This window comes from Hyposmocoma kahamanoa, unplaced genomic scaffold (genome assembly GCF_003589595.1).
Source record: "Hyposmocoma kahamanoa isolate Upper Pololo Valley unplaced genomic scaffold, ASM358959v1 62, whole genome shotgun sequence".
NCBI lineage: Eukaryota > Metazoa > Arthropoda > Insecta > Lepidoptera > Cosmopterigidae > Hyposmocoma > Hyposmocoma kahamanoa.
The window spans coordinates 13,377,003-13,393,765 of NW_020653850.1; the positions used below are offsets into that span (position 1 = coordinate 13,377,003).

Sequence of the window (16,763 nt, forward strand, 5' to 3'; positions counted from 1 at the left end):
ACAAAATAGTTTTAGAAGCAGAAAACAAACGGTATTTAACCCGAAAATGTTAAAATAAAAGGAAATTCATCAAATAAAATAGAAAGTACATGTTAAAATAAACGCTTTCATTACCAAATAAAAATAAATTCAATGTTGGTTACAAAGTTGCAAAACATTTATTGAACAAAGTTATATATAGGTGACCCGTAAATGTCTGCGAGATTCATAGAGAGGATTGTACCTGTCAATCGAATAACTTTTACTGTAGGATGAATCTGCTCTTCCTTAGGGTCGAGTAGGTATAAACTATAAACGTTAGTAAAAATAATGATTGATAAGTAATATAACCCTTATTTAAGAATCACCTGTATAGGGCACTAGAAATAAAATAAATATAATATTCACACGGCGAATTATGAAATCGTAACAAATTGCCACTCAGTCCCTCCCAGTCACGTGCTCTTTAATTTTATAGACACTCGTCTCTACGCAACTTCATATAGCACTCACTTTTATAAAAATAATAATAATAATTACAAACGGAATAATAAAACTCTTAAAAAAGGACCTTCTAATAGCACTATGTACAATGGCAAAACCTCGAGGACAAGGCAAATTATAAATACGAATAAAATTTCAGCCGGCCGTATCATATCAGTAGTTCAATTGTAGTATCACTGGAATGATACAATCACTAATCATGACTATAAAGAAAATCACAAAACACTAAAGATACCACAACTAAACTTCTTATAATAATTTGTCATATCGAATCCCTAATTGCGAACCTAAGCACCCAAATGTGTTCAGTCTTAATATTTTAAGCAAGGTAGTCTAGTCACCAATCAATGTCTACTTAACATAGACTATGCATACAAAAATATACTTCATACTCTATAGGCGCCGGGTACGCGTCAATTTACAATTCCACTGCGTGTACTTTGAGTGCGATATAGTCGAGGGGCAACACTCGCAACAGGAGACTAGAGCGAATGAAAGAGTAGGAGTATCGCGCAACACCATCGTTATGGGGCCTCCTCGTCTTGTTTGACGAGGTTGGGTTCCGACTCGGAGCGGCGCTTGAGGCCATCGGCGTCGGGCGAGTGAGGCCGGTCGGGTTCCGCGGGCTGCGCGGCATCACCCGCCGCCGCCGCCGCCTTGATGTCTGGCGCGCTGCGGCTCACGTCCACCTTTACCAAGTGTCATTAGGACATAAGCGATTCAAATAGTACATTACATAACCAGTTCCTCAAGGCATTTGTAAATAAAAAAAACTGAGCATTTTCAATACGTTAATTCCACCCTTTCAATTACTCATATTTGTGTTTTAGATAAATAATATAATATAAATACAAAATATAACCACTATAATATTTGTATAAAGAATAAAACCACTACACCCACACGCTGTAGTACAAAGAACGAACAATGCTTTTTTTATAATTGGATAAAATCAGGAGATGAATGTAGTAATGATGTAATTAATAAAGAAATATATAAGTGATAACAATTTTATTTAATAATAATAATGATATTTTTTTTATATGATTGTGGGTTCACAATCATATAAAAAAATACCATTATAATATAATATAATAATATAATAATGCTAGATCTGAACGAATGCATTATTATAATTTAGGCGATGGGTGAACGTGCCTAAACGCGAGAGTGAGAGGGAAGAAGTGTGCAAGAGCGAGGGGTGATTCGAAATTAAAGAAGAGAAAACGAGCGCGCGGGACTTTTGTTTTTATGGACGGCGCCGAGACGTGATGCCGACGTTATGTTATGTTGAAGCAGTAAGAATAAATAATTTTTCATTTAACCCTTTTCTTTGATTGATCCCGCACGATTATCGACAATAAATTATTATTAGTTGACAACAGGACCTGGACCTACGAAAAGGTATACATGCTAGGATAAGGTTTTGGAAAAGTGAAGTAGTTAGAACAGGCTTTGTAACAATTTTATAAAAATGATGGGGGATTTTGAGATTACACGTCCTTAAGATTTTGTTCGTCGTTGTAATAAGATCAGATTACGATTACGACGTACAATTTTATTTTAATTAAACATTTTTTTCTATTCTGTATGAAATTACAATTTATAATAATTTTAATCAAATGCCATATACATTGCTTAGTATTCTACATTTATACATTCTTTTACGTATAAAGACATAAAAGTTAGTTCACATTTTCTTTAGAAATAAATGTCCTACCGTTGTACTACCGATCACAGTCAATGGGGTAGCTGTTAATAGAGAGTTTTAATTTAAGTATCTAGGGCGTTTAATTAAGCCTGATCTCAGAGACAATGATGACATGGAGAGGGAGCGTAGAGCTTTGTCAGTAAGGGCTAATATGTAGGCCTAGTATGTTGGTTCACAGATTTGCTCGATGCTCTGCTGCAGCTAAGATAACTCTTTTCAAGGCTAACTTCCTCTCTGTTCTTCTGTTCATCTTTTTACGCGAACAGCCTGTGGTGCCGACATACACAAAAGTCGTACATTGCTCCCCGCACCCAATACAACCATGCTTTTCTGCCATAATACGGTAGAAAATCGCTTCTCTTTTAAACTGATTTCGTAATAGTGGCAACAGCATCTTGAAAATGATTGCTGAGAAAGTGGAGGGACCTCTCATAAGGAAAGTCAAAGAATTTACGTGATCTTAGTTTAAAATAATTTACTAACATAGTTTATAAGTCTGTTACTAATTTAAATAAATGGATTTACGTTGACCGAAAATAAATGAATTAAATTAAATTTAGTTTATAAGTTTACTTAACAAAAAATTTAAAAAAGAGCTAAGATAGATAAAATACACAAGCACGGTAAAAAAAAACCATATGGTACACTAGCTCTTAAATGTACCACTCATTGCATGAAAAATATTATATCCTACTACTATATTAGAACGTAAATTCTGAACGTAAATTTGAAAAAACAAATATACGCGATTTAAATCCGGAAAAATAGTTTCATTTCCTATGTGTAACAATCGCGAAAACCTAAGAACTCGATACGTAAATTCTCATTATCCCAAAAACTTAACCTAATAATCTCAGTATAGAGTACTAAAAAAAACGACCTCAAAAGTTCCTGGAATTACATCTATTTGCCAATTTTTATTGAGATCATGGGACCAGTACTGAGTTACTCTCTTTTCTAACAAAGAAATCCATCAAATGCCAGAGTAATCGCGTTACCCAAACAAAAATACAGTCGAATTGAGGACCTCCTTCTTTTTGGAAGTCGGTTAATAAAAGACTCCTCCAGTGTGATCTTTGCATGCATAGATTTTTATTGCGTCTCTTGTCTTCGTTACTAGCTCGGACCTATTCTTAGCATTATGCTAATAATCATAACTTTTTTGCATAAATAAAACTGCCCTTTAAAGTTTGTGGAATTACATCTATTTACCAAGTTTATTGAAATCGGTTACCGGAAAGTGGGTGAAATCCAATAAACCAGATTCATCACCTAATTTTGCCACCCTTAGAGGTATATTTTCTTCAAATTTGCATGGGAACACCACTGAGGTACTCTCCTTTCCAATAAAAAATAATCATTGAATGCTATTCACAATGTAAGCGTAATCACGTAACAACCACGCAAGAAAATACAAACGAATTGAAAACCTCCTCCTTTTTTAAAGTCGGTTAAATAACTTACCAAATCTGGTTCAGCATATAAGTAATCTGTAGGCTCTTGCTTAACTTGTGCGTTCATCTTGTCGTTCAGGTAACACACACCATTAAGATCGATGGCGCTGTTGGAGAATATAGCGGCTGCACCCACTGACGCGTCCACTAATGGTTCGACCTGCAAACAAACCGAACCGTAAATCAAATTGTATATGATAAGCGATTTATCTATTGTGTATTATACACTTGCTATACTTATTATATCGTTGGTATCGAATCGCGCAAATGGACCTAAACTGTTCAGTGCAGCTATCCAACAGAAAAGAAGTTCTATAATAATTTTAGTTAAGAGCTGTACTTATTTTAGTTCTTGTACTACATGCCTATTATACGGCATGTAGTACGGAATGTAACTTAAATATTTAAAAACAAAAAATAAATAGAAAAAAAACGTGTTTGATAATTTATTTTTTTTAATAAATTTTACGTATACACCGTTTGGCTGAGGACAAAGAGCCACCGAAAATATCGAAAACATTTCGAATACAATTATAGTCACTACACATTCTATACAGAGGAGAATGATTACACTTACATGCAGGCAGAGCAAAGGTTTTCCGATTTTGTAATCGGCTACCTATCCGAGGGAGAGAAAACTTAACATGCTCCAAAATATCCGGTGAATCAATGTGGCCATGGATTAACTTATATAAAAACATGATGTCTGCAATTTTCCTGCGCATATGTAAAAAAGACCGTTATGGTTGACACGCGACTGATAAGAGAGAAGCTGTTTACACATGTTATCAGAGTACGCCAAATGGTACAAGAATCGCTTCTGCACGAGCTCCAATCTATTGGAATAGACCTGGTAAACCTGGATTCCATACTGGACTACAATATTCCAGGATACTTCGCATTAAGGAGTTGTAAATAATTACGGTGAGTTGAGGCTCCTTCAATATTTTTATCTGTCGAATACTAACCCAGACAGTCTAGACGTTTTTGAAATGATCGAGTCTATGTGATATCTGAAACTAAGAGCACTGTCTATAGTTACACCCAAGTCGCGAATCTGAGTGACCTCCATCAAAGGCTTGCCCTGAATAAAATAAGTACCTGTGGTAGGATAGGACTTCCTACTAAATTTAATATGAAAACATTTATATAAATTATGTTTCATGCCGTTTTTATTACACCAATCATTTATATTATCCACATCATATATATCATACCTATATGTCATTTGAACTGTTGATTGAGCGGTATATTTTTAAATCATCTGCATACATTTTGAATTTAGATGTAATCATTTTGGCTACGTCGTCAATAAAAATTAGGAAGAATAAAGGTCCCAAATGGGATCCTTGTGGGATGCCGGAAGGAACGTTCCTGGTTATTGATTTACAACCACGTATGGCCACCAACTGAGATCGATTTTTCAGGTATGACTCACACTATCTCAAAAGGGATCAATGAATACCCATCCGTTCCCGTTTCAGAAGCAGAAGGTTAAGGTTTACCAGGTCAAAGGTCTTTTTAAAATCATTATACACTGCATGTACCTCTGCCCGCTTATCAACCACATCACAGACATAGTCAACGTATGCATCTAAATTGGAAGCAGCAGAAGCAGAAATCCATGGTCGTTTGCATTTAGAAGACCCTTAACATGGTTATAAATACACCTATGTGCAAAGAACTCGAGGACTTTCCCAACTGTTGATAAAAGAGATATTGGCCTATAATTACTTACTTCGTCAAGAGCACCGCCTTTATAAATCGGAGTAAGACACGTAGTCTTCCAAACCGTGGGATATGTTCCCGAACTAAGAGAGACATTAAATATCACACATAAGGGTTCACATAATTGTTTTGCACAGTACTTGAACAAAATTGGTGGTAACAAATCGGGCCCTACTCCCTTATAGCAATCTAGAGAGGATAAATATTCTAATACTTCGTTTTCGGATACCGAAAAACTACTCAACGCAGGGATATTATTGCCATCGAGAATGCCACGACTAAGAACAATTCAAGCTGTAACATCGTTTTCTTATTAGTCTGGAAATAATGTGAGAATAAGTAGCACATCTGTTGTCCTCCAGTAGCAGTCACATTTATCAATCTTACTTCGTTAAGAATAGACATCCAATTGTTGTTAATGAATTGCCAAAAGTACTTTGGACTGTCACGTAGGTGTTCTTTAGCCTGCTCTTAGAATTTAGCATAGCACTCCTTAATTAAAACATCGCATCGCAGTACTTACTAGTACGAAGTTTATCTAATGGATTATAATATTTTTTATATCTGGAGTGATACTTTGCCTTTTCTTTAATAACCTTAATAAGCGGCCGGCTGTGGCACCATATGGGATATCCAGTGTCTCTCCTGACTTTATTAGGTGTAAATTTATGTATTATTGACATAATGGATTTATAGAATTTGTCCACCATATCATTCACGTCTTTATTGTCACTCCAGATTACGTTCCAATCTAGCAGACTTAACTCATGATTAATGGCTTCGAAGTTACTTGCTCTAAACTTTAAACTAGTATTGTGTTTGGGCTTCATCCATGTGTTACGGTTAGAAAAATGAATGTTAATTACTAAGGGTGAGATGTTCATCTACTTTGTCAAGTAAAGTATCAGAGGCTGTAACGGTGGTCAGATGGTCAGGTTTATTAAAAAAATATCAAGTCAAGTGTTCTCTCGTTTTTGTTCTTAATAGCTTTATACTGAAAAGTGTTATTAAAACAAAACAACAAGACAAGTGACTAACATCCGCATTCTCCACCCGTTCCAAACCGGGTAAGTTGAGGTCTCCCAACACTAATGTTGAAGAAGTCTGGCATATATTGTTTTGAATGTTATGGGTTATATTACTAAGCAACTCCTCTAGGTAGTCGACTTTAGGAGGCGGAGGAACGTAAACTACACAAATATGCAAATCACGACCATGGTAACATTTCAAAGTAACCCACAATTCTTCACACATTAATTCCCAGTTTGTTCGTCTAAGAGACTTATATTACTTACATATAGCCAAAACGATACCTCTACCGTCCTTTTTAGTTTTGTGAGAGGAAGTGGTGCACCGGTCCCTTCTGAATATATTATATCTATCGTCGAGAAGTTTACGGTCAAAAACGGTATCATTAAGCCAAGACTCGGTCAACGCTATGTCGTCGTAGTTGTTGCGTCCTCGGTCTTGGTTCTTAATCCCCTAACATTGGCCTAATATATTTCTCAAGACATAGTAACGAAAAAAGTATAAAAACATGCATCGACTAAAAATTTCATATTAATACTAAAAATAATGTGTTATAGGTTTTTAGGAAATCCATATTTTTAACTAGCTTAGCAGTCTTTCTGGTCTTTGCGAATGAATATACGACCATTTTTTACCCATACAAACTCATAGCTCTTTTCTTTTGCTAGTGATCGTGTTGCTGCATGAAGTAGATTGTTTACTGGCGATAAATGTTCCGGCACACCGGCTTCTTGCTGGAAGCTATTCCAAGATGCGATGTGTACAATTTGTCTTGTTTGTTATGCTCATTAAAGACCTTAGTCGCAGTCAAGACTGTACCGCGTGTACGTGTAATGGATAACTTCGCTATGATATTTCTGGGTCGATCCAATTTCGAATTCTGTTTGGCCACATGGTGAAGACAAAATTTCATCATCAGGAAAATTGCACGTTACAGTCCTTAAAAGTTGTTGAATGAAGTTGAGCAAGTTTTTATTCTTAAATTCAGGTACAGATTGTATTTCAATATTACATTCTCTATACTGCTGTTCCATTTGTCCTAGTTTTAGACTTAAGTCTGCTACCTGGGCACTTAGAAGAATATTGTCCTTAACCAACTTTTGAACTGTACCTTTCGTCTCTTTGTTCAATTTGACCTGATCATCATGCCACTAACTGTACGGAATCGATTGCCCCGTCAAGATCAACTCCAATTGAAGAACTCTTGGTACTAAGGTCTGCAACTTCTGTTTGCATTTTTGAAAGACTAGAATTAGTCTTTTCGAGGCTGACTTTTGGCGGTTCAAACTGCTTGATCATATCCGACCTCAGGTGCCGAATCTCCTCCAAGATCGCGTCATTAATTCCTTGCGGAGATGGTTGGGATTTACTTATTGATTTGAGCATTCCGGCGGTATGTGCTTGACGTACAGAGGAGCAGTCATCATTTCTTCTCTTAGTCACATTAACGCAAGATGGACACTTTCATTTCACCAATTGTTTGGAATCCATTTCCGTGACACTTTTTTGCTCAATACTAAGACAGGCCAAGCAATATTTAATATTGCAGGCATTGCACTTTAAACGATTATTATCAAGTAATCGCTCTTCACAACCTGCGCAGATCATATTGACAAAGTCAAAATATATCTGCAATAAATAATATTTCTGGGCACACTAATAAATGTCTTCCCACTAATGTTTCTCGCGTTAAATAAATGATGCGCACACTAAAAAAGACCCCGACGCTGTCGTAGTGCAATTGCCGTGAGAAGGTCGTAAGCGCCGTGGAATACGCGGCGCTTGCGCGTTGACTTGAAACGCTTTATTGTGAAGCGCTTTTGATGTAGGTATCTTTATGCATAAGTATTGCACTTTTAGATATTATTGTGTATTCAAGGGACTTCACTGGCACTTTGTAATGTCACTGTGTATGAAAGTAGTATGTATAAAATTATATACTAATTAACACCGAATAAATCACTTTTACGTAAATGAATTAATTTTGGGGATCAAGAATTTATGCTCCCAAGTTGGACAACAGCTCGGCTCGAAAATGAATGCTTTATCTCATATTATCAAATTCTATAATTGCAGTTTTAACATGATCGTGTAACATGGTTAATAAGACACTTACCAACACAACATCTTCAGGTATATTGAACTTCAACTGAACGGATTTTTTTACTGGTGTAGAGTTCGCTTCTAGAGTTTTGTGAGGATACAGAATTTCCTTTGTGCTTAATTCTTTCGATTCTCTGAAATTAAATCAGAGCTATATTATATAATCCATCCGGTATATATTATTATTGACAAAATTAACTATTTCCATTTAAAAGACTACAAATATAAGTGTTATCAACCTAATTTATGCAACATCGAAATTATTAAAAACCACATTAGTAGAAGAGATTTACCAATTACTTATAATTATTACAAGTACATATTATTTATTACAATATAATATTTTCAATCCATAGTTACTTTTTGGGTGTAGTATGATGACTTTCATTCTTCTCTGTCTGGTGTTGAGATATCAAGTCACAAGCTTTGCCGAGTATAACGATCGACACCAAAACTCTTATTGAAATTAGACATATATAAGCTATGAATATTAAAAACACAGCAGCAAAACTGTAAAAAAATTGTTTGTTCTGTCAGACACACTTAAATGTTACGTGATATTTGATAATTTAAAAATATTTACTAAATCAATCAATATCTCACCAAAAGTTTAGTCTACAATTAAAAACACAATATGACATTTTAATTAAAATATACTTTTGTTTTTACTACATTTAACAGACAGAAGCAATGTATTCAAAGTACAATGAAAACTGCATATTCAACTCACCCATCAATTTTAACAGCATGGACTAATACCCTTGTGATAACAACTCCCAAAGGTAGTGGTATGAATCCCATCCTTCTAGCCACAAGATCCGAATGGTCACTGAAGGCATATTTCTGTCTAGTTTGTGCGACGTCATATGCTAAACTAACTGTATACTCTCTGTATACTCCATACGGAATTTCATTAAATCTGCAATTTGTTATATAATACATGTCTTGCTTAATAAGCGACGAAAGAATAGCTATTTTGGACTTTATTATATGTCTGATTGAACTGCATTTATTTCTAAGTACGTGACTCGTTAATTTGTTTAAAGAATCATCAGCATTTTTATTTTGACTTTAAAAATATGGTATAATAATACTACACTTATTTAAGGCAAATATGTACATAACATGAAGCTAATAAATAATATCAAATCAAATCATTTTATTCGTTATCATGGGTGCAATAGAGATGATAACATTTATTTTATGGTCGCCGTTTTATGGTGACGTACCATTAAGGCATACGAATGATACTATTATTATTAATTATACTTATCCAATACTTCCAAATAATAATAATAATAATAAAATAACACTAATAATTATCATTAAATAGTCATAAACCACTGATTATAGGCTTCCACCTTCACAGGACCTAGTCTTAAAATCTACAACAGTTAGGACATCAAAACAAAAGTAATTTAATTAAGATAATAATCAATGTAAATAAATCAATGTCATACAGTCACGTTCGTCTCAATAATAAATAATAAATTAATTAATGTGAAATTAGTTAGCAAAATTCCTTTAAATTCCTTTAATGATTTTTCAATTAAATATTCAAATAATGTGCGTTTAAATTCCGCGAAATTTTCATTCTGCCTTACCTGTAATGGCAATTTATTATAGATTTATGGTGCCATTGCAATTACACTCTTCTCAAATAGTGACGTTTTACAATTTATTTGGCGTAGTTGGTTAGGACGTCGCGCCGCTCTTGTAACTACAGGAAAAAGTTGTGGGTGTCGTCGTATAAATAAGGCTGTTTCATAGATATATAATGAAGGCAAGGGTAAAATTTTTAGTTCTCGAAAATAGTTTCTGCAACTGTCGGTCTGTTTCAGTCCACAGATGTCCCTTATGCATCTCTTTTGAGCTCGAAAAACTTGTATTATGTTGCTACTATTACCCCAAAATAAGATACCATATCTGAGTGTTGCAGCTACGTAGCTGTGGTAAGTTACAAGTAAAGCGTTTTTGTTTACCACCTTAGACAATTTAAAGAGAGCGTATAATTGTTTCGATAGCTTGTTACATATTATTTGAAGTTGTTCCTCCCATTGCATTTTCCTATCAATGTGAAGTCGTTCCCGATGTTTCACCGATAACACGAGAATTATAAATTAATTTGTTTGTCAAAGAGTTATTGCCCCTTTGCTTGAAATTCATAAATGTCGTTTTGTCAAGATTTAGTAATAAATTATTAAATTTAAGCCATGTCATTACATTTGTTAGGGATTTTTTTATTTCAGTCTCATTTTCAAATAAAATAGTACAGTCATCAGCGAATAAAGTTATGTGATTTGGAATTGATTTAGGCAATTCATTAATATAAATAATAAACAGCAATGGACCTAGAACACTACCTTGTGGAACCCCATATTTTACTGGTCTAGGAGAAGATTCGTAAATAGTTTCTGTTTTTGTAGTTAAAGAAATTCGACTGATTTGTGTTATTTGTGTTCTGTCACTCAGATATGATTTTAATAAGTTTTGAGTATTTCCGCGTATACCATAAATTCCCAATTTTTGCATTAATATATCATGATCCACATAGTCAAAAGCTTTTGACATGTCCATGTACAGTGCCATTACAGGTTTTCTTTTGTCCATTCTACTGTAAATAATGTTAAAAAATTCATATATTGCAAGATCAATGGATTTATTCTTACGAAATCCTTTTTGTTCGTTACAGAATATATTATTTGTTTCAAGGTAGTCATAAATACTTTTAGAAATAACCTTTTCAATAACCTTGAGAATACAGGTGTTAACGCTACAGGTCTATAGTTTTTCATATTATTAGGTTCGTCTTTTTTAAGAATTGGTTGAATAATGGTTGTTTTTAGTTTAGATGGAAATACCCCTTGTTCTATGCTTAAGTTAATAATGTGACTTAAAATAGGTGAAATTAATTCAGATACAAATTTAATTATCTTTGTACTTAACCCATCATATCCTGTACTGTTTGTGCTCTTAAGATCTCTTATAATTTTACTGACCTCTTCCGGGCTAACAGGTCTTAAAAAAAAATTATTTGTATCCATCATATTTACAAAGTTTTACACTATCATGTGAGCAACGATTCACTGGTTGTACCTGATCTATAAAATAATCATTGAAATTTTGAGCAATCTAAGTAGGGTTTGTAATATTTGATCTATTTACAGTTATTTTCGTAATGTCATACTTTGGCATCTGCTGCTTAGTACTATTATGTAAATTTATCCACTTAAATAACATATATTTATAAATATTGTTTTGTTGTTTTGTTTTACATTCTCAACTGAGTACTCCCGTAGTCCAACTTACCAACACCGGTTAATGTCCTATTAGAGCTTAGCGAAAATTTTTTTTTTGTTTCGTTTTTTTTCTTTCAACTGTGACATTGGCAAAATCATCAGTTCTCATATTGATGGAGCCATAAAAATAAAAAGTGAAGTGAATAACGGTCCATGTTGCCTTTGGTTTATTTTTAGAATTAAGTATATAATAGTTATTTTGAGATGCTTGCGTTAATTTTAAAATTCTTTTAAATTTAGAAGAGTACCTAGTTACGAAATAATTCCAAGTCATGTTTGATTTTTGAAATTCGATATTTCCATAACAAATTTCTTCTACGCTTACTGCATTTATTTATGCCCTCCGAAATCCACTTGGGTTTTAATTGAGTACTAATTCTTCTTCTCATAAAAGGGAAGCATAAATCGTACATTAGTTTGAATAAATTAAAGAACTCAGTATATGCTTTATCAGCATCATTGGATGTTCAAAACTTCATTAAAACTTAACTGTGCTAGATGTTGGGCAAATTAAAAAATATAATTATATATAATTTACCTAGTAATAAAAGCATGCTTAACCCAATCAATGATGACCTCAAAAGTAAGTACAAGCACGCAATCTGGTGCTAGAATCCAGAAACGCTCCTCTCTCCAAGTGAACTCTTTCATAGTCTGTAGAACAACTATGAACAACAGAACAGAAAGGTGGAGTCTCTCCCTTACGTCACTGCAAGATACTTGGAACAGATTGTTCTTGTCAAATTTCTTGAACACACTGCCTTTGAGTTCCACGAACTGCAATATACAGATCAGTTTTTGAACAATTTTATTATTTAATCAGGGTACAAGGTAATTTATACCATAACTTAATGAATATTACAAAAAAAGACATTCAAAATATAGCTATCATTTGTTCATAATGGGGTACTGTCAATAATCTATAATAACTTTTTTTAACATTTTGCCATTGACCTACCAATAAATGGACGTCGGGTTCGCGCTAAAAAGTGTCCACACCTGTAGGGCGTTAAAATCGCATACAGAGCGTCAATTGCGCAATAGTCTTCGTTTGTTCGAGTGACAGCGCGGTTGTCAATCATGTAGTACCAATATATGCAGTACAAATAATAACTTGTAAAAATTACTGCAGTAAAGTGTGAAAACAGGATTTTGTATCATATTTTCACTAAACAAATATATTGTGTTATCATCATTGACTTACAAATAAATGGACGACGGGTCTAATACAAAAACCACGAAAAAAATGTCCCAAGTCAACCTATTCGAAATTCAAATTGTTATGTCATCGCAGTATCGCGCTGTCCGTAGAACAAATGAAGACTAAAGCGGAGTGTCGCGCTCTGTATACGATTTTAGCGCCTTACAAGTGCGGACACTTTTTAGCGCGGACCCGACGTCCATATAATTGTAAGTCAATGGTTATCATACTTGTAATTGAAAAGTTTTATTTTGTACAGTTTTATAGTATTTAATTTATATATAACTGAATCGTAAATATAAATTACAAAAGCACACGAAATAATGAAATAGCTAACTGTCTTTTTCTACTCATTGCATGCGCAAAAGATGGAAAGAGACCAATTATGTCAGTTTCAAGAAATATAAACTTCTTGGTCATTTTCAATTGTTCGAGGCACAAGCGATTGAAATATTTAGAACAAAGAAACTATAGAGTTGCTTTGATTTTAATCCTATTTTTAAAATGATTTTTTTTATTAAACGTTAGCAATAACTAACAAAACATTGTTTTACTCGTTTTACGGCATGGAATTACCTATCAGAAGTCAGAAAATACATTTGCCCGAAATAACATTAGCTCGAATTTTCATAATGTGTTTTTACGATGATTACAAAACAAAAGCTAATATTGTCTATGTAAAAAGCATCAAAATTACTCGAAAGCGTAACGGTTTTGTTATAAGTCGGTATTACGGATATTTGAGTTTACGTTTAGTTAGAATAACGGCACATTTCTTATAGTACACGCTTATTTTCACATTTGTAGAAATAATCGTATGTATGTTTTACTCTCTCAACTCTTTATTATACCTTTAAGTGTGTACAAAATTCGACATAATAATATATATAAAAAAATTAATTGATATTTACGAGAAAGGCTATTCCATTACTCTTGTGTTCAAATAATTGTCAGTCGAAGCTAAATATAGTGCATTTTGTTAAGTTTCCAGTAGAAGCTGAATATGGTGTTTTGGGGTCCTTAAATTGTTGTAAGCAAATTTAGCAATACTGCAAAGACGTTACAATTTAAATTAAATGTTTTAGTTTTTTATATTTCGTTACATGTCACTACGTTTGTATAGGTTAACCTCGGACATTTTTTTCGTGGTTTTTGTATTAGACCAGAAGTCCATTTGTTGGTAGGTCAATGCATTTTGCTTTATTTATAATGTGTGTATTCCTGCAATTAGTATTGTAGCTTTGAGATATAAATTATACACATATCATATAAATTATATTGAATGATGAATATATATATATATATATATATATATATATATATATATATAAATATGTGAATATAATATATGTGACAGTTTATATTCATTATTTTACAAAAGACTCATTTATTGTAATAACTAGAATAAAAACTCACATTGTTTGACATCATTATGATCAGCAGACTCTTGTTATTCGAATTGAAGGCCACATTTAATGTAGTGGCTTGGAACAAAACTAGCAAACTGTGGAGAACTGGCCATTGAGTTAAGAATAATGTAGTATTCAATTTAATTTGATTATTTAAACATACAACACATAAACATATACTATACATATAAATTTGTGTAATAATACTCCTTCAATTATTGCAATAAGAGCTTTAATAAACAAAAACGAACTAATTTCTAAAGTCTAAATAAAGTCTATCAAACCAGTGTTTTTTAATCATTGATAATGATAATATATGTAAAAGTTGTTAGTAGGAAAGATTACTAAGAAAATTTAATTGTGGTATACTGTGTACTTCTATTGTTATAATGAGATTAAAAATTTCACTCAGGATGCAAATCCATAATTAAAAATTTCATTATCTTTTTAATTTTTTTTTTCTTTGCACACTCATAACACTAGGGAAACCCTATATCTTGGGTGCCATGGATACACACATAGATAACCACAAATTACACCCAAATTCATGAGAGAAATCCTTTAGTAACAATAGAGCTCCTTGTGAAAGAGTTTGTGCAAGTAAGCACTGCCTTTACCTTACCTATTTCTGCCATCAGCATTACTGTGTTCAAGTTTTGAAGGGTAAGGGTGCTGGTGAAATTGCAGGCACATGAGACTGGTCAACTTATGTCTCAGAGCCACACCCCTCAAATTATTGCGATTTATAGTTCTGAGTGGCAATGCAACTGTTATGGACAGGGGTGTAACTTACCATAAGGCGCACAACTGTCTGTCCTGTCACTTGATATTATAAAAAAAAATTATGTAGGCTGTACAAATATTTCTCTCAGCCAGGGAATTGAACCTGGGACCTCTGCATGGTAATCCAGTATGGTAACAGTTCGCCACTGAGGCAGTTTTTTCATCAAGGTATCAATTCATTTTGATAGATTTATATCAGTATTTTAAAGCTCCTTATGATTAGTAGTATTAGTAGAGCTCCTTGTAAAAGAGTTCATCCAGTGAAGCACTACCACCTTACATAATTCTACCACCAAGCAGTAATGTGAGCATGCTCCATGTGTGTGTTCTGGTTTGGAAGAATAATTCAAAGAGATTTACATCACAAGGTCGATGACACCCAAGGGTTACAGGCCTTATTAAAAAAACCATAAAAACGTCTATCAAACCATTGAAGTCACCAAGCCACATTGGGCCAGTATAGTGAAGCTTAAACCCTCTCCATGAAGCATGAGTAAGATTTAATAAACTACAGTAAAGTTTCTACAAAAATTTCACAACTGTTGCTGCAGCTTCAAAAGGATACACACATAGGTCATTGCAAACAGCAAATGTGGAATGACACCCAAATGCTCTCTTCTCCTATCCCTAGGCTCCGTAGCTGTCCAGAACAGTGCATCTATAGTATCCTGGCCAAATGCTGAAAACAATCTGTCTCCAACTTCAAGCATATTATAGAATATGTACAGCTTCATCACAGACTGACTTTTGACCAAATGGTACATCATATTTGTGTCTATGTAGCACATAAGTATGCTACATATCAGAAGAATGAACCCCTTGAGCATATCACAAGTTTCTGCTGGTTTTAATATATTTTTGCGTGTAGCATACAAACTGAAATAATATATTTAAGTTCATTATAGTTATCAAGTGTCTAATAAAATTTAAAAGTAAAATAATATGGGCACTGTTAAATACAAACAAACATTTACCCAAAACATTTCCTAAATAGCCTAGTAAAGAAAGACCAAAATGCCATAATAAATCTCAGCGGGAGAAATGTGTACACAAACAGCAGTGAATCTGCGCATTGGAAGAATCCATATACCATAAACTTCTCAAGTTCCTGTGGTATTTTTATAAAAGAGTACACCTTCTCCCTCCTAGCTGAGAATCTTTCTTCGTCATGTTCAAGCAAATAACCTCGCGTCAACTCAATATGCAGAAATGCAAATAAAGATGCTGATTTATCGCCATCTGCAAATTTACCAACATATCACATTGTATACAAATAGGAATTACGTTCTGATGGTACAATCTATAAATTGAATATATACCCTTTGTTTTCAAGTCCTTGGAACATTTAGAATCATCGATATTGGCAGAAGAATGCTGAATATTGGTTAAAGGCTTGAACCGTAACCGTTTAGTATGTTCTTGTAAATCTTCATTTTTCACCACCATCTTGACGAAACTGATATTTGCATTACAATATTAGAAATATGTTTGTACTGTAGAAAATTTTGCTGCTAAAAATTAAAGAATTATTGATAAAATCGAGAGTAAAAATACGAAAAAGAT

General features: G+C 33.6%; 1 protein-coding gene across 1 annotated transcript; it reads right to left on the reverse strand.

Moving 5' to 3' along the window:
• Positions 1-16,763, reverse strand: LOC113229491 (protein TAPT1 homolog). The gene is made up of 10 exons (XM_026463095.1): positions 16,520-16,763; positions 16,175-16,439; positions 15,766-16,076; positions 14,425-14,522; positions 12,346-12,584; positions 9,239-9,427; positions 8,869-9,018; positions 8,522-8,642; positions 3,659-3,808; positions 1-1,172 (listed from the first exon to the last, which is right to left on the reverse strand). Exons 1-10 carry the CDS (start codon positions 16,644-16,646, stop codon positions 1,008-1,010), a joined length of 1,815 nt encoding a protein of 604 aa, XP_026318880.1. The 5' UTR covers positions 16,647-16,763; the 3' UTR covers positions 1-1,007.

Excerpts from the sequence above, each read along its gene's own strand:
- LOC113229491 (XM_026463095.1), bottom strand. The coding sequence starts at position 16,646 with ATGGTGGTGAAAAATGAAGATTTACAAGAACATACTAAACGGTTACGG. Across the intron at positions 14,523-15,765 it reads GTTTGCAATGACCTATGTGT|TTCTCCACAGTTTGCTAGTT; the intron begins GTATCCTTTTGA and ends CTCAATGGCCAG. Across the intron at positions 12,585-14,424 it reads TCATAATGATGTCAAACAAT|TTCGTGGAACTCAAAGGCAG; the intron begins GTGAGTTTTTAT and ends TGTATATTGCAG.